Source organism: Arvicanthis niloticus, chromosome 11, assembly GCF_011762505.2.
Source record: "Arvicanthis niloticus isolate mArvNil1 chromosome 11, mArvNil1.pat.X, whole genome shotgun sequence".
Lineage (NCBI taxonomy): Eukaryota > Metazoa > Chordata > Mammalia > Rodentia > Muridae > Arvicanthis > Arvicanthis niloticus.
In genome coordinates this window covers 50,442,145-50,461,661 of record NC_047668.1, presented here as the reverse complement: position 1 = coordinate 50,461,661, position 19,517 = coordinate 50,442,145, and the positions used below count along the sequence as shown (strand labels likewise).

General features: G+C 41.0%; 1 protein-coding gene across 6 annotated transcripts in view; it reads left to right on the top strand.

Moving 5' to 3' along the window:
- Ldah (lipid droplet associated hydrolase) overlaps window positions 1–19,517 on the top strand; it is a 77,633-nt gene that overhangs the window by 40,527 nt on the left and 17,589 nt on the right. For all 6 annotated transcript variants that reach the window (XM_034514537.2, XM_034514538.2, XM_034514539.2 and 3 more), the window contains one exon: window positions 18,167–18,401. In XM_034514537.2, coding sequence (XP_034370428.1) covers window positions 18,167–18,401 — 235 coding nt within the window. The remainder of the gene's footprint in view (window positions 1–18,166; window positions 18,402–19,517) is intronic.

Genomic DNA, 19,517 nt, shown 5'->3' with positions numbered 1-19,517 from the left:
AAAGATGCTGACCCTTTTTTGTCTTTGTACCCCTGCAAGTTTGAGGTTGGGGCCCTATATTTCCTATATATCCCCAAAGGAAGACATGCCTTCCTTCTATTCCTAATTAAATTAAAGTACACATGTGACAGTCACCGTGTCAGTAGCTCTGCTGGGTAACTTTGTCAGTGGTTCCTAAGTTGTACTGATGTCTTTTCTTCATGTAAGGACTCTGACACCTGCCTTGATCCAGAAAACATCTGTCCTGCTGTCAGAAAGAGAGATCTGCAGGGCATAAGTAAAGGAGCAGTTGTAATTTAACTCCTACAAAGTTGAACTGAATAATATTGTAGCCTTAGACTAGCTAAAAATGTAATTTACACAGCACAACATTTTGTACAAAATACTGTGAAAGGAAGAAGTGACCAGGAATATGGTGAGCAGACTCTGGGTGTCCCGTCCCCCCCCCCATAGTAGCCACTTCTTATGTCTGCATTTATTTGTAGTCTTCTCCATGTTTACAACTCTAATAAACAAAATTCAGTAAAGCTGGGAGGAGCTGTGTGTTATATACCTAAGGTAATAATCTGCCTTGCTGAAGTTTGTCCCTCTTGCTAGCTAGAACAGCAAACTGCCATGCTTTTAGCTGTCCCGCTTACATGGCAAGGGATTACAGCAGCTTCTAGAAGAGAAAAGCAACCTTGAGCCAACAGCCAACAAAAACCAGAGCCATTGATCCTACACTGCAAGGGACTCCTGTTGACAGCTTCAGTGCTCCTAGCTCCTGCCCCAGTCCCAGCTGACAAGACACCGGGATTGCAATCTGAGAGGTCATAGGCAGAGGACCCAGCTAAGGCACACCTGAACTCCTGACCAACACACAGAAATGACGTGTATATTATTTTAATCTGCAGAGGTTTTAGTAGTTTGTAAGGTAACAGCAGATTAAGAATAAAGAGCAAAGTAAAATAATGAGACTACTGAATGGTCACAGCACAGAGCATCAACATCTTTGGTAACAGCATCCTCCCTGGCTTCTCACCCTGCCATTCTTCCCCTCTGCCTTGTCTAACCTACTCTTAGCACTCTTCTCTGCTACTTTCTATTGTTGTGCCTGCAATGTTTCCCTTGCCTCTAGATAACCAGAATGGTTGGGAAGTACATCTTCCAGCTGTCTGCTTCATAACTGACTTTTGAAGTAAAAAAAAAAAAAAAAAAAAAAAAAAAAAAACACAAGTAGAGATTAGCATCATTCATTCTGCTGAGTTAATACAACCTTGAAAAAAAAAAAATGTCCATGTTCAAATCTCACTCTGCCATGAGAGCCATAGAACTAGTAAAAGACCCTGGGAGAGAGTGTGTGCCCTATGGTAAGTCAGAATACATTATCTGTGAATTCCTTTGCAATGAGATGGCTGTAAATGTGAAAAAGCACAACTTGCACCTTGCCACATGTGACACTTCATAGATGCTCAGCTTGTGGACTCTCAGTAAACATAACTGTCAGGACAGAGATAAAGAGGAAGAGAGCCGAAACAGATGAGCAAAACCCCATGAAACTGCCTTCTGTTGTGTTACTCCATCCAGAAGCTTCTTTCCATAGCTGTTCATGGGGATGAGAAATGCAGACATGGTCTCTGGGGAAGGAAGAGGCCTCTGCCACAGTTGCAGTACTACGATATTGTCTGTACTCACTTCCTGCTTGTATGGAAAATCTGTGAACAACAAGCAGTGGAGACCACACAAGAGTTCCCTGAAGTGCAGAAAGCCTTGGAGGCCCCAAGTGAAGGGTGCCTCACAAGAATAGTGTGAATGTGACCGCCTTGAGATCCGCCATTCCAGGCCAGCTTCCTTGTAGTGCACAGAGAGGAAACAAGATTGTCAGGTCCCAGGAAAGAATGCTGCTGCTAGCTGAGTTGGAACCCAGAGCCTGGTGGCAGGCCATCGGAAGCCTAGGGGACCTCGTGCTTACCTTCTACCTTTTGTTCTGTGAGCCCCATAAGATATCCAGAAACTTCTTCACTCCTTGGCACTCTTCTCTGTGTTTCCCCTTTTCCTGGGATTTTGCCCTTTGACTATCCTGTGTACTTCGTTTTTGTTTTTGGTTTTTTTTTTTTTTTTTTTTTGGGGGGGGGGGGGACGTCTAAACAGTATTTTCCCTGATTTTCAAGTAGGTCTTGGCTGGGAGACTGTATGGTGAAAATCCACTGCCCTTTCCCCTCCCCCGCCCCCCCATGCCATTGTCAGCATTGTCTGACTTCAGGTTCCCGCAGCCTGTCTGCTGAAATGTATGCTACAGTGTGGGTCTCTGGTTCTGTTGGACAGTTAGAGTCATCTGTAGGAAGTTTAGACTCCTCACCTCATCCGGTATTGCATCTTGCAAAGGTGCTCGTGGACCTGTTACTCCTTTTTCTGCAGGCACTGGCACACTCACATGCTGAGAATTCTGTCCCCTTGATTTCTCGTTATTCATGTTACACTTTCAGAAAAGATTCCCTTTGTCTTATGCCACATCCATCTCCTGCTTTTAGTTCTATATGAAGAGAAATAATTTCCCTCAGCTTTATCTTCTGGTTCAGCTAATGAAACTTTTGATTTCAGCATTCATGCTAATAGATTCTGAGGAATTTCTTGTTCTTTGTTCTTTTTGTAGTATCTTTCATTTCATGGATCTCAAGAGAACAGACCTTTAGAGTTTTGACTCAAATTGTCTCCACTCTAAATTCACCTTTCCGGGTTGTATGTATCTTTATCTGTTACAATCAGAGCTTCCCTCCGCTGTCTTTTGCTCCTTTGTCATTTATTCACAGTGAAGAACGAGGCACTGAAAACGCATTTGATCAGCTTCACTACAAAACAAAGCAGGTATCCTGGCATCTTAGAGTCTGCTGCGCCTTCATGTACTGTGCATGGGGTTTTGTTTTTACTTTCTAGAGCCGTTATGTTTCACTGGGGGCTGGGGGGGGGCGGGGTCCCTCTTGCCTGGTGGTTCTCAACCTGTGGATCATAAAGGAGTCAAGTGATTCTTTCACAGGGTCACCTAAGATCATCTGCATATCAGATATTTACGTTATGATTCATGATAGCAAAATTATGAAGTAGCAACAAAACTAATGGTTGGAGTCATCATAATGAGCAGCTGTGTTAAAGGACTGCAGCATTAGCAAGGTTGAGAAGCACTGCTCTTGCCTGGTTGCAGTGTCCTAGAAGCAAACAGTCCGAACGAAGGGCTTGTACTGAATGTGAGATTCTTGGAATCCAGGTTGGGCTTTTACTGTTCTCCCTGTTGTGCCCGGATTCAGAAGTTCTTCTCTTTTCTTTATTTTAAAACAAGGCCGTACTATCTAGCCTTGGCTTGCCTAGAACTTGCTATGTAGCTGAGGCTGGCCTTGAACTTGTGATGATCCTCCTGCCTCTGCTTACCAAGTGGTAAGATTACTCATTTGTGCCATCACACCTGTGTCCTTCTATTTCTAGTCAGAGTAGGTGGCCAGACAGTGCTTGGCAAGGCTCCGTGTGGGGGCACTGGATGAGGGAGATATTGTGGAGGACCAGCTACCTCTTAACCGCTCTTTCATTTATTTAGTCCATGAGCACCCGAAAGAGACTTGAAGAGACTTGCATGCTTCATTTCTGTTAGGTTCCCTTCTAATTTTGTGTGTGTGTCTTCTCTTTTTTGGAACTCGTTTAAGAGAACTTTAGTTTTCTTGGGTATATATTGGAAATATATATTAGTTCTTTGAGAATTTTATACAGTATGTTTTGACTACATTGACTTTCTCATCCCCTAAATCTTGGTAGATACACACACACACACACACACACACACACACACACACACCCTTCCCTACTCATCCAGCTTTTTATCCTTTAGAACACAAAATCAGGACCAGTATGTGGTACCCAGATATTCTTGGATATGTGGTCTTCCACTGGAGCATACTTGATTTAAAAGGGATATTCTCTTAGAGAAAACTGACTTGCCCTCTCCCAAAAGCTAGTAGCTGCCAATAGCTCCATGGCTAGGGGCGGGGGGGGGGGGGGGTTTCAAACCCAGATTCCTTCTCCGTGCTGTGATTTGGTCCAGGTTGAGCTTGCCCAAGTCTTATGGATGCAGTCACTACTCCTATGAGTGCACACTGCAGCTGCCCTCTCCCCCACCCCCCACCTTACCTCCCACCCCATCCTGCCTGCTATGCCTTGGTCTTCATTGACTAATAAATACTGTTTCAGATTTTAAGCAAGTTATTATTCTCCTGCTTCGTTGTCTTTCTCTACTTTTGCATTTATTTTGCTGTCTGGCTTTAACTAATGCCTGTCAATCTGTTGTTTCTTTTTGCACTTAAGAGTGTAAATTAGTCGTTTGGAGACTATCTTTGTGGGCTGAACTTGTAAACACATAGACTTCTGCCCTTCACTGAGGCATGATTAGGTACAAGTTACTTTTTCTGTCAAGGACCCCAGATGTTAGTATGGTAACCACAATCAAGCTTCTTTAAAATGATTATGGAGATATTTTAATAACAAAAGAACCAAAAATTCCATTTATAACAACAGAGTGAATTCTTGCATGTTATTGTTCCTGACTACACAGACACACACACACATGCACACACATGCACATGTACACATATACACATACCTACAAGACACCCATAAAGGCTATAACCCAACCGTGAGGATTGTTAATTTCTGAAGTAATTGTGTCTACTTCAGTGGGATTTGGAATTTAAGTTTCTACCATGCACACCTATTGAAATGGAGTAATGAATGGTAATTTTTAAAAACATTAGAATGTGCCGTGTGAAAGAACATTTCAGAGGCATTTACCCTCATGAGACTGAACAAATGTGTCATGGCTTATTGTTACAGATGTCTCTTTGATTCACTGAATTGAAAATTGTTTGATTCATGGTCTCATGATTGTTACATAGGGAATTTTTAAAGAATAAAGGGAAATATAAAAATAAAGTAAAATCTCAAAATAAAATCTGGAAACCACTGTTTCATAGTGGCATTTGGTCTCAGGGTGCTTTTCCTAACAAAAGCACTTTTTTCATGTAGTAACTGTTTTTTACCCAAGGAAACTGAAGTCCAGAGAAGATTCATAGAAGTTGTGTGACGTTGGAAATAAAGGAAGTGCTTTTTATCTTTAAAGGGACAGATGGGATTAACTGAGAGCATTGTAGAGTTACTTAGAGTTAGACCAAAAGAAGCTTTCTGTGAAATGTGTTTAATAAGAAAAACTTTGTATTCACTTAAAATGTGAATTATATCAATTAGAAATATTAGCTGTGTTTGCTGAACAGCTGTTAGGGCCTCTGAACTGTTTTACGGTTCCTGTAAAAGTTGGATTGGTCTACAGTTCCCCTACACCGAATTTTTTTTTTTTTTTTTTATACTGTGGGCATTTTTTGACTGGTAAACTGGTGACCTATCTCTGTAAGCCAAGTGTTCTTGAACTAAGAAATAGATACCTCAAGGCTACCAGGAATGCTGTCCAGTCCCTTCAGGGGAGGTGAGGGTCTTTCTGGAGAAGATATCCTTCCTCTGAGCTCTTTGGGGCCTATGAGAACTCACAAGGTCAGGGAGGCAGTGGAAGGAACTAGCCTGCATATGTGGGCCTGGGAGAAGAGACAGCCCTAGAGTAAGAGGTGCCTCATGAAGTTGGTGGGTAAGAGGCAGCAAAGAGAAGGAGCATCTCCCTCAGAGACCTATGAGGAAGAATTTATTATAGAGCAGATCTCTGATTTGGGCCTTTATTTTTTTTTTTCCTGAACTGAACAAGACAGATCCTGTTTCATCACTGTGAGAATCTACATGCTTCTGTAGCTTCTGCTTGAGCTTTTGCTCATGAGTTAACTTTCACATTTTCAAGTTGCAACCTCTGCCTCTCAGGTTAGCTGCCCCAACTGATGAGTTGCTCTTTGCTGAAACAGAACTAGAAACCCAAGCTTTGTGTCTTCTAGATTGCTCCTGGGAAGCTGGGAGTCCATGAACAGCCTGTACTGTGTGCTAAGGACCCACCTCTGTTTCCCTCTCCCTTGTCTCTTTATCTTAGCCTAAGGCACTGTGAAGGATTCCTTTACCACACCTTAGTAAAGGTTTTAAAACATCATATTTGTGTACAGTACAGAAATGTTTTTCGATGTCTCTCAGCAGTTAAATGGGGGAATAATCTATAGTGATTTCCCTGCCGTCAGTGCATTGCTCATGTAGGTGACCAGTGATATTCTGTTAAAATTCTCTCTGAGGCCTTTTATGAGTATTTGGGATATGACTAGACAAGACTCTCAAGGACCCAGTTCTGTCCTGCTCTTTATTTCCTGTATACAGACACCCATAGCACATTATCACACAGACACACAGATACACACACACACACACACACACACACACACACACCCCTTCTCTGAAATCAGAGATTTCATTGCCAGTCTGCCATTGTTTGTGAGTTGGTGCAACATCTGTCATATTAAGGACACCCAATACATTAAGGACAGCCCACAGTAGGCCAGTTGCTCCTCTCATTCTCAATCTGACCTCTAGAAGACTGGAATCTCATTTAGCCCTGTTTCAGTTTCCTTAGCCAGTGGCTGAGGTATTCTGACTTCACGACCATAGTGGATGCTGGATGAAAAGGCTTGACGTGCCAGAGACCAGAGTTGTCAAAGTGGGAGTTTTTTAGCTGTATACAGAGTTGCTTACTGTTGTCACCATTCACTGAATTCTCAGGCCACCTGGAGAATGTTTTGTTTGTTTTATTTTTGGTGGTGGTGGTGGTGGTGGTGTTTTTCTGAGATTTTTTTTCTGTGTAGTCCTGGAACTTCCTGTAGTCCAGCCTGGCCTCCAACTCAGAGATCTGCCTGCCTTTGCCTCCTGCATGCTAGTGTTAAAGACACGTGCACTACCACCACCCAGCTGAGAATACTCTTCAACTCAGAGTGGCAGGTGCTTCCTACAAGATTCTTGTGCTTAGAGCAGCCTCTGAGGTGTGGTCTGCAGGAAACATGTGTCCACCATCTCTAGGGATCTCTAGTGGCAGCATCAGGAAGATTCCTTTCAAGAGATCTGTCTCAAGCTAAAAGGAGCACTTTGCTCTCCAAGTAAAATAATTGTGAGCTATAAAAATAAAAGCTTAGGGACTGAGAGGATAGGGGGACTTGGAGTCAAAGTTTCTGATATCTGTGTAATAAGTCATGAAGAATCTCTGCAAATAATCATGCATTCCCTGTGAATTAGCAACTCCATCCTGTAGATTAAATGCATGAAATTGCCTTTTTTATCTTTTACATTTGGATAATTAAAATGTAGAAAAATAATGAGGTGAAGAATCTCAAACTTCTTAAGATGTGAAGCTAGTTGATTCTCATGCTGAGCAACTTCGGAGCCTTGTGCAGATTGCCAGACAGTAATGGCAGTAACTGTTCATCATGAGGAAGCAATAGTTATTACAAAGAAGTTTTTCAGAGGCGCTATTTTTAGTAATTAGCACCCAAGTCACCATGCATGAGTTTATGCTTCATCTTTGTTACTTTGTAGCTAAACCTCAGGTTTTCTCATCCTTGAAAGGGAAGACGCCTACTTCATAAGGCTGTTTTGTGTGTTAATGAGAAAATACTTAACGTGCATTCATGTAATGCCCAGAAAACAGCAGATAACCATGGTACTATGCTGTTTACCTAATGTGGAGCCTATTTCTGTCATTCTGATACATGAAAGTTTAAAGACAATTGCATCTCAAAAACAAGTTCACTGATTAAAGCAAAGTGACACCTGCCATTTATAAACTGCATACTGACCAAGTAAGCCACTGTGCTGGTGTTTCCAACAGGACAGTAAGGAGAGAGAAGCACAACTTTATGCTGAAAGAGATAAAGCAGGGCTAGGATTACCTGGAGGCCTACACTCCAGGAATCCACGGCTCGATTTTTGAAGGAAGGTTTGTATTGCATAGTTGCAAAGAACTGTTGACAATCACGAAAGGAAGGCTCTGTGCTGTGTTTCCTGTTTGCGTGTCTTAGAGGAGGAAAGCACAGCCATTACTGTACCAAGTGGGAACCATACTGAATAAACAGTAAAGGGTGTGATGGCACTCTCCTGACAGTATCAGAGTATTGCTGTCATGGCTTCCCTCAGTCACAACGCATCGCTGTTGCTCTTCCGGAACAATGGTGCGTCCGTAATAAGCTAACCAAATGGTGGTGTATGGAAAGCTTTTAAGATTTACTTTTTTAATATTAAATTCTATTACATGTTTGATTTCCAGACACTGTGAAAACTAAATGCCTCTTAGTAAACTGTACATCATAGCTTGCTATCAAAACTTGAGCTAGGTGTGGTCGTACACACCTTTAATTCCAGCACTGGGCAGGCAGAGGCAGCCTACTCCATAGCATATCCAGGCTATCCAGAGCTATATAGTAAAACCCTGTCTCAAAGGGAAAAACAAAAAATAATAATAAAATAAAATAAAAAGAAACACCTCTGGGACCAGTAGGTAAAGGCACTTGCTACCAAGCCTGGTGGATGACACAGATTTAATCCCCAGGACCTACATGGTAGAAGGAGAGGACCAACTACAGGGAGTTGTTCTCTGACCTATACGTATGTGTCCACACGAACAAGCACAACCAAAAGTGATGTGAAAACAGTTTTTTTGAAATTGACTCTGGTAGGTTTCTGATGAAAATGTTTCCATAGAGCAGACTGAGCTTGTCGGCGTGGAAATCTTTTGTGTAACAGGGCTGTAACATAATAAAATGGCTTGTCATATGCAGAGATTTGGAAAACTGCTTCACACAGCTGTGGTAGAAAATTAGGTCCACTTCCTTGGCCTGAGTGGATTTTTTTTTTCTTTTGTAAGTAGGTTTCTATACGAAGAATAAAAGAAGTCTCAACAGTGACTTTTTCTACCAAACTTAAGCTATAAATTTCACTGAAATTATCTTATCATGTCTGGGGGGAAGTGTGTTTCAATTGAGCGGCAGTTAACTGTCTTCCACAAGCAGAAGAGGAGAGCCTGTCCCATCTACTGAGTATTGGTTGTGGCGAAAAGTCTCTGGTCTTCTTGTGTTTTTGCGAGGCAATGAGGCATTCAAAGCAAATATTAGAACTTCCTTATTGTTTTGGTCCATCCCCATGATTCCAGAGTGCACTTTAATTCTCAATTTGTTTCGATAGAGATCAACCAAATACAACCCTGTGGTTGCTCTTGTGTGTTTAGTTTCCCTTGCATGCAGTTTTGCTTTAACATGGGTCACAGTAAAGGATCATTTGTAAAAATAATGGATTGCTTCCTGTTTCTGCCAGCTGATTTGATCAGCCCAACGTTCCTCAAGTACTGTGGGTTACACAACTAGTGTGGAATCCGTGTGATACTTTCGGTTTGGTAGTAACTGAGTTAACCATTTATAGTCTCCAAATCTCTGAAGACAGTTTGGTAAACATAGACACCTGATTCTGAAGTGAATAAACTTGAAGCTAAAATGAACGGTGAGTTTTCAAACAAGACTAAATTATCAGATTTCTTGGAAAACATGCTGTTTTTATTAATTGATTGCACAGTGGTTAGCTACAGATGTACCAGGAACGCTCTTTAAAAAATATATCTATTTCTAACGTCACCATGTGAAATGTTTGTGACATGTGTTAGCATATTTTCCCATGTTCAGAATACAGTAGGGTTTGGTTCTGTTCTCCCAAAGGAAGAACCATGGAGTGAATGCAGGTGATTTTCTGCATGCTAGCAGACGTAATTGCTGCTCTCACCATGCAGTGGTGTCCCATGGTGGTTTTAAATGGAATCTCACTGCCTTTTTTTTTTTTTTTTTTTTTTTTTTTTTTTTTTTTTTTTGTATAGAATAGAGTTTAATCGGGACATGGGGAGGGGAGTTGAGAGGGTAGTAGAGACTGGGGGGCGGGGAAGAGGAAGAAGAGGAGGAGAAGAGGAAGAGGAAGAAGAGGAGGAGAAGAGGAAAAGGAAGAAGAAGACACAGAGGAGGAGGTTGGGGAGAGAAAGGGTAAGGAGCAAGAGAACAAGAGCTCTCACCGATGATTAGTGATGTTAAACATTCTTATATATCTGCCAGCCATTTTATGTCTCTCTCTGACTAATGTCTATTCAGATCAGATCCAAAAGTGTGTGTGTGTGTGTGTGTGTGTGTGTGTGTGTGTGTGTGTGTGTCTGTGTGGTTATGTGCATATGAATATAGGTGTCTGCTGAGGTCAGAAGTCATCAGATCCCCTGGAGCTGGAGTTTCAGGGAGTCCTGAGCCACCTGATGTTGGTGGTGGAAATTCAGTTCTGGCCCTTGGAAAGCAACAAGTATGTTTTCACCGCCACACCATCTTGCTTGCCCTTTTCTCTCACTTCTCAATCAAGTTTCTTGGTTGGTTGGAGATTTGTTGAATTCCTTATCTGCTTTAGGTCTTTGTCCTTTGCTAAAAACATGATTCGTAAATGTTTCCTCCTGCTCTGTAGATTGGCTCTCCCACTTCTCAGTTGTTCCCTTTACTGCACAGAGCTCTTTAATTTAATATAATTCTATTACTTTGGGTCTGGGGCTTTTTTTGACGGGGTAGGTTTTTGTTTGCTTGCTGTGCTTTGTTTTTGTTGCTTATGCTTTTCAAATCATATCTAAGGATTCCTTGTCCAGACCAACTTCATGGGAATTTCCCCTCACCTTTTCCTCTAGTAGTTTTGTAGTTTTAAGTCTAACAATTAAATCTTTAATCCTTTTTTTAAATTATTTTCAATGATATGACTGTGAGATTTCATTGCTTTGCATGTGGGCATCCAGTTGTCTTAATGCCATTTACTGAAGAGTTTATCTCTTCCCAGTATGTGTTCTTGACATCATTCTTTTAAAAATCAAGGATGTGGAAGGTTCCTTGTTTTTTTTTTTTTAATTGCATATGTTCATTGTATATGATGTGGTATTGCATAAGGACATATTCATATAAGTTATGTTATACGTTGACCAGCTGTTTAGCTGGCCTAGTTATCTCTTATGTCAGTATCACCCTGTTTTGATTACTATAGCTTTGTAGTATATTTTGAAGTCAAGTCAGTATGATGCCTCCAGCTTTGTTCTTTTTCTTATTTTAAAGATTGCTTTGTATATTTGGATCTTCCGTGGCTTGTACACAGTTTAGCTATATTTTTCCTGTAAAAACCTGTAACTGTGATAGAAATTGCACTGAATCTGTAGTTTGCCCTGGGTAGTGTGAACATTTTCACAGCAGTCTTCTAATCCATGGATATTGGATAGCTTTTCATTATTTATGTCTTTAGTTTTTTTTAGTATTTTATACTTCTTAATATGCAGGCCTTGCACCTCTTTTGCTAAATACATTCTTTCTTTAAGATTTTATATGTATGTGATGTGTTAGGAGGAGCCATGATTGTCATAGCAGCAGTGGCCGGAAGAGGGTGTCCGATCACTTGAGGGTGGAGTCGCAGCAGTTGTGAGCCACCTGACTTGGGTGCTGGGAGGTGAACTCAGGTCCTCTGGAAAAGCAGTACATGCTTGTAACTGCTGAGCCATGTCTTCAGCCCTATGATTAAACTCATCCTTAAATAAAAATGGGATTGTATTCCTGATATCTTTTAGGAAGTAGCTTGTTGGTGGTGTATAGAAACATTACCAATTTTCCTTGGAATGTTGACTTTCTTATCCTGCAACTTTGCTAAACTCACTTTTTAGTTCCAATAGATTTTCAGTGTTTTACTGTCCACAGACAGCTTCACTTCATTCGTTCTGATTTGTATACCTTCTGCTTGCTTCTCATACCTAATTCCCTGTCGTGGAATATGATGTTAGCAACAGAGTCCTCGTATATGCCTGATATGAGACACATTTCTTCTATGCCTAATTTATTCTGAAATTTTATAACGAAAGGATATTATACTTTTGTCAAATGATTTTTTTTTGCATTGTTGGCATGGTCGTGTAGCTTTTGCTTTCCATTCTTTGAGTATGACCTGTTGTATTTATAGATTATATTGCCTTTATTATTTATTACTTATTAAAATGTGATAAAGATAAAGAAATATGGAGAAAACTGAAAGAGGTTAGGAGAAGAGATTTTTGGGTTCATATCTAAAATATTAACTAACATTAGACGAAAATTTATTTTAACTAATTATGAGATTGAATGGGGGTGGAAATTCCAACCATAGAAATGTAGAAAGTATAAGAATGGGAAATGTCTTATCTTGTAGTTCTTGCCAAGAGAACACTGCTTTAGCTGTGTAATACTATACAAAATAAGCCCCAAGAGAAAAAAAATTAACCAAAAATGAAGTGACTTCCTTTATAGTTATAAAAGCTTACTCTTTCAGGCACTTCAGGCAATATAAGAAATGAAAGTAGTGATGTCATTACTGGTAATACAGAGATTGAAGTATAATAACCAGATATTATAAATAACATCATGCAAGTGAATTTGGGGACTTAAATGAAATGGACTCAAGCCTGGGGAGGGGAGGGGGAATATATAAAAGTAAATTCAAAAAGAAATAGCCTGGGTAAGCTTGAACTATTAAATAAACTGAATCAATCAATAGTCCATACTCTTTTGGAAAATAAAAACCCATTACCAGATAGTTTCACTAGACGTTCAGAGCATAAATAATTGTGGTATTTCACTAAACTTTCTAGATAGTGGGAAATGGCCCATGCTTTGCAACTGAGTGAAGTCTTTATATACAAACTTAGACACAAATGAGGAAAGAAAGAGACAGGCCATTCCTAGTCACTGGCATTCAGAAGTCTACCCAGCACATTAATGAACAATATACTGGCTGGCCAGCCTGGCTTCCTTACCACAATGTCACCCCAGGATGTAGAAGTTTCAGTTTCTCCATCTTTGTGCTGCTCCAGAAGCTGTTCCCAAGCTGCCTGCTCCTTAGCCTGGAGGGAAACCCTTCTAGCAAGATGAGGAGGAAGCTCTCCACCAGGGAAGCCTCAGCAGGGCAGAGAAGTCCTTCCTGTCTCAATATCAGTGACTACTTTGCACAAACCCACCCATTTGAAATCTGCCAAGTCTCATTAAATCCAGTACAGCATCTCTATGGCTTTCACAATGAAAAGAATTGTGGCATTAGAATTACTTAAAAGATAGAACTCTGGGTTGGGAGATGGAAAGCCATTAGCTAATATAACACCACTCCAGTTCCCGAAGGAGTTTTTCACCATTTCTACCCCTCAGACTCCTAAAGCATGCTGCTTGGTGTTGAAGTAACATGCCAAATCCCTTCATTATACTCTTAGCTTTAGAAAATGTACAAAATGTACTTTCTGTGTACTTTCTGTGTGAGTTTCTCTCTTTCTACTGTGGCTGGAACCGTGCATTTTGTTTAAAAGCGCGTTGGAAGCATTAGCAACACATTGCTACCAAAGTAGCATTAAGTTGTCTGAAAAAGCTGTTGCCCCCTCCTCCCAAAACAGTTTCGCTCACGTCCAGGCCATACAGGTACCCTAGGAGCAAACCCTCCTTGCTGGACAGAGGAGAGCCAGAGAAGCGCAAATTATTGTAACCAAAACGGAAACAAAATATCTTAATTATTACTGTGGAAGAAAAAGTCTGCAGGAAATAGCTGAATACTTAGCTGAGAGATGAGACCAGGAAAAAACAAGGTATGACTAGGAAGAAAAAACCCTCCTCGGTTTTCACTCCCAGATTCCTGTTCCATATTAGCAAAAGACACAAAGGGAGAATTCCAGGGGACACCTAGCCAAATTTGGCATTTGGGCAATGTCATCTAATAGGTAACCATGAGAAAGAAACTGCACACAGCAAAAGATGAAAAAGAGCCGAGACTCACCTCCCAAGGCCCATAGGAAAATGCACGGATACATAGAATGCATGGAAATGGCCAACCAGTCGTTGGTATCTGAAATCAGAGAACAGACCCACAACTGATGTAATACAGCCATTGTAGAGAAGATAAGAGCTAGCATATCTAATTTATTATAAAGAGACATTTTTAATGAAAAAACAGATTCTTAATTCAGAGTCAGAGAAGAATGTCTTTTTAAAAACACAAAGAAAAATAACTTGAAATGAAGAGACCAGGTGTGCTAGCTGGCTTACTGAATAGAGGCACATGCCAGCAAGCCTGACCACTTGAGTTGGATCCTGAAAGCCCACATGCTGGAAGGAGAGAACCAGTTCCTTCCCACATGTTACAGTCCACATGTGTGCACTTTGTGTGTGCATGCTCCCATACACATAATAAAATGTAGAGGTTAAAATATAAAAATGTTTTAAACAGAGAAGACTAAACCCAATTTGGAAATGATCAAAAATTTGAATAGATATGTCTTCAAAAAAGAAGTGCCTTTGACCGATACATCCCTGAAACTGTGCTCAGCATCGCTAATCACCAGGGACATTCAAATCAAAGCCACAAAGTTGTATCACTGAGGATGTGCTAGGCACACTGTCCTCTAGACAAGACATGGCCGTTGCCCTGTTGAACAGTGTTAATTACGGACAGGAGATCAGTATGTAATTGAGCTCATGGGGCAGGAGAGGGGCTCACAAAGCCTCACACCCACACTGAGAATGTATAGACAATTTGCTGGGAAAGAGAGTTCTTCTTAGTGTAGCCACCCATAAGTTGCTGACAGTCCTGAAAGTAACTCCAGGTAAGCTCATTGGGTGAAATCATTTTTGTCTCTGTCATTGATGCCCTATATGGGGTGAGTGTCTTTTTTTCTTTATTTTTTTTTTTAATTGCACAACAGCTATTTAAAAAGCAAGAGAGGGCCAAGGAGCTGACTCGGCAGTCAGAGCACTGGCGGTACATACATGAGGGATCAACTTCAGATTCCCAGATCCCATGTAAAAGCCAAGCAAGCTTGATGGCCACCAGATATCAGAGGAAAAGATGGGTGGCAAGATGTGACAGTTTACCAGAGCATAGAGTCACAAATTGAAACTCTGGTGGGCACCAGTGCTGAGGCAGGAAAAGCTGCATGATAGTTGACGAATTCCTAAAGGCTCAGAGTAGAATACTCTGAAATTTAAAAATTCCAGGAGGTTCTAGACATGTGGGAACTGTATTTTGAGATTTGTCTCCCAAAAGCTCAGTCAGGCTCTCACAAAAGATATTGTAGAATTATTATCCCTTTGGACCTCAGAAAACAGAGACAAAAAAAAATCCCACTCTGAAATACACAAGAATAACTAACACAGAGAAGAGTTACTAAAATACACAGTGTGCTGCTAACACCATATTTACAGCAGTTTCTTTTCCCTGCTACATCATGTCTAGCTAGCAAGAAAAAAATTACAAGACATGCTGAGTAGCAAAATGCACAGTGAGAAGGGGAGTAAGCAGCAGACCCATATGTGCAGGGATGTGAAGATTAGCAGGCCGAGAATTTTGAGCAGCTATGATGAACACACTAAAGGTTCTAGTAGAACGAATGGCCAACATGAAGTCCTTCGAGGTATGGGGATAGTATCCACCGCAACTACTGTAACAGAAATGAACGTGGCCTTTGTTAAGTACGTGAATAACTTAAACATGGTTAAGTAAAGAATTTCTGAACCTGAAGATATCTCAATAGAAATCTCTACAGTCAGAAAGCAAAAAGAGCCAGGAATAAACATCTGAAGACTTTAGGGCTCTACAAACTTGTGACTTGTGTAACAGGAATATTGTAGGGAGAGGAAAAAACAGAAAGCACTAAAAGATAATGACTAAACTCATGTCAGACACCTCAGAAGACACCACCCAGGATTAACACCTCCCTAAAATAGTTAGGCAAACGAAGTCAAAGTAATGAAATCCCGAAAGAGAAGGAGAAAAAACACATACCCTACTTACAGAGAATGGAAGGCAAGAATTCCTTCCAACTTCTCAGAATTCACACAAACAGGAAGAGAGAAAATGTGAGATATTTTGTGTGGAGGAGGAAAAAGGAAAGAAAACAGAAGAAAAAAAAAAAAAAACAACCTGGAATTCTCTGTCCTGTGGGATTATCCTTCCAAGAGTAAAGAAAATACAGACGCTCCAGACAGAAGCAGCTGAGGAAAAGTCATTGTCGGTACCTGTCACTGTTCTTCTGACAAAAACCCTGGGTCAGAAATTAAGATCTGAGTGAAGACTGAGAACAACTGAGATTCCTCTCTGTAAAAGCAATGCGTCTGTATGTGTACACACTGGGAGTTAGCAATGCGTCTGTATGTGTACACACTGGGAGTTAGCAATGCGTCTGTATGTGTACACACAGGGAGTTAGCAATGCGTCTGTATGTGTACACACTGGGGAGTTAGCAATGCGTCTGTATGTGTACACACGGGGGAGTTAGCAATGCGTCTGTATGTGTACACACAGGGAGTTAGCAATGCGTCTGTATGTGTACACACTGGGGAGTTAGCAATGTGTCTGTATGTGTACACACTGGGGAGTTAGCAATGCGTCTGTATGTGTACACACTGGGGAGTTAGCAATGCGTCTGTATGTGTACACACTGGGAGTTAGCAATGCGTCTGTATGTGTACACACTGGGAGTTAGCAATGCGTCTGTATGTGTACACACTGGGGAGTTAGCAATGCGTCTGTATGTGTACACACTGGGGAGTTAGCAATGTGTCTGTATGTGTACACACTGGGGAGTTAGCAATGCGTCTGTATGTGTGCACACTGGGGAGTTAGCAATGCGTCTGTATGTGTACACACTGGGAGTTAGCAAAGGTAAGGCCAACACATATGAAATATATAAACATGGGCTTGAATAGATGAATTAAAACTAGGAGGTTTGCTCTGTTACATAAAATCAGTTCACCGGCGGCCCCTTAGTCATGAAGAGAAGGCGAGCACTGGGAGGAGACGGAGAAAGAACTGCCATTGTGAGGTGCAGGCAGGCTGTGCATGTCCCGTCTTTCCCTGCCCCGCTGTTTGCTGTAAAATGACTTACTGTGTGCAAGTTTATATTTGACATGCTTCACTATATGTGTGTTTGTTCAACTTAAAATGTTTAAAGATAAGGCCAGGCAGGACTTGTGCCGATCTGACATCCTAAGTTCATAGTGGAAGAAGCGAATTAACTCTCACAAGGGGTCGCTCATTTCCAGATGTGCACCATAGCACACACATGTACACACACACATACACACACATACACACACATACACACACATACACACACATACACACACATACATTAAACAAATTTCCAAATCTATTTTAAAAAATTAGGGGGTGGCTGGAGAAATTGTTCAGTGGTTAAGAGTACTGGTTTCTCTTTAAGGGGACCTAAGTTTGATCCCCAGCAACCACATAATGGCTCAAAACTGTCTGTAATTCCAGTTCCAGGGGAGCCAACACCCTCATTTTACTTCTGCATACACATGGTGCATGGACCCACATGCAGACACAACACCCATACACATAAAATAAAAATTTTAAAAAAACCTATTGCCTCTGTTTTCATTTTTCTGTTCTATGATCTTTTAATATTATTAAGGATCCCCATTTATATTACTGTTAACAGATTGCACATAACTATTTTGACTTTTCTGATCTCCTATAGAGATTATTTTCACATGTTTGAGTAATGACCACGTGGTAAATAGCATTTGACTTAAAATGGTTTTAGGGATGTTCATTTTCATCCAGAAGTATTTGGATACAGCTCCTGTTTTTCTGATGGAGCTGGTTTAATGTGTGTTGTCCTTTGACACTGTACAATAACTGATCTAATCCATTGGAAATATATTTGATTCTGTTGAAAATTAATCTGACCATCATCATTAAGAATAGCATAGCCTTTCAAAAGAGAACTGTCTCCAAACCTAATCAATAAAAGAAATGGTGACAGCAGTGTAGCCCTCAAAGTCAAGTCATTGTGGCATTGTAACTGCCACAATGCAGTACTGTTTCCTGCGGCAGGAATCCTTCAAGGGATGGTTAATTACTCTCACTGGCTAGGAAGAGTTAAAGAAAGCCATTCCTCCTTCTGGCAATTAGCTCCAATGCCTCCAAGGAATGAGTATAGGTTCTACCCAGAGTAGTCACAGGATAAGAATACAGTCTGCTTTAGTTTGGTCTGACCAGGTCTCTAGTGGTGCTACAAGCCTGGAAACTGTCAGCAGAGCCTAGGAAGCCGAGCAGACATGCGGCTACTCCTGAAGAAAGTCTCTCATCCAAGAATGTTTCTTTCTCGTAGGTCATCCACGCCTTTCTGCTGTTCCCAACCATCGAGCGAATGTCTGAATCACCCAATGGCAAGTTTGCCACTCCACTTTTTTGCCGGTTTCGATACGTGCTCTATGCTCTCAGCTACTTATTTCTTAAGCCGTGTCCTGACATAATAAAGTCCTTCATAACTCAAAAAGTCCTGGGACAAATAAGCTGTGAGACTGAAGTTCCTGTGAGAGACATTCTTCAACCATTCTGCCTTGGTAAGCATGGTTTTTTCAAGGTATGTCTTTGTAGTATAAGGAAATGTTTACAGAATGGTCTCGTACAGTGCATCATAAAGATCAGGAAGCTAGATGCTCAACTCTTTCTACCCCAAAGCTTAATCTAAGAACAGAACTTGTGACTCAATTGTGACTTGTGACTCAGGGAGCTTGTATGAAAACTGGAGAGAAAAACTTTATAGTGCTTTACTGTTCTCTTCTGCTCCTGGTTCTGCACTGTGGCTATGGCATGGCGAGATGTGCCCTGGATAGAACACAGCATGTACAGAGTCCTCCCAGGAATCCAGGGTGCCCTGTAGTTCAGTGTCTGTGAAAACAGCCTCATAGAGTCAGCAGGTTACAACCTTGATGCTCGTCTTTTAAGTCAGTTTAGAAGAGTTTAAATTACCAAAAGAGAGTAAATAATCACCATGCTAATGTATTTTGGTACTGGATGCTTTGCTATGTGTTATTTTCTGAGAATACCAGGTGCTAATCTGTATTTTGGGATAATAATTACTTACTGGTATTTACAAATGACTTTAATTTTTTTTCTTTTGTATATGGGTGTTTTCCCTGCATGTGTGTCTGAACTACATGGTGCCCATAAAGGCCAGAAGAGGTCATCAGATCTAGATGAGAAACATAAGAAAACATTTTTGTTTCTCTGTTTGTGTAGATAAAGTCTAAGTGCAGTGATCAAAGACAGCTGTATGTTTATTGAGTGTATAATGCATATCTGAGCACTTCATTTTTTGTCTAAGCAAGAGCTTATGTAAAGGCATTTTCTAGTCATTTCTACACAAGCGTTATAACTACCTTCTTAGAGAACTAGGCCCCAGAAGTCACAAGTCAGACCAGTTCTTCCCTGCAGTTGCACTGATCTGCCTCTCGCCACATCTTCCAGCGGCCTCTGGTGTATTCATAGAAAGCAAGACAGTTTAACCACAGTACATAGTCCCTTTCTCAACAAAGGCAGCCAGAGCCTTCCAGACACATTGTTGCAGGCTTCCTCCACAGCCATAGTAGACTCACCACCTTCAAAGTAGACCTGAAAACCTAGAATGCACATGGCCCTCTTGCTGCCGGTTTCATCTGGTCTTCCGATTCCTTGGC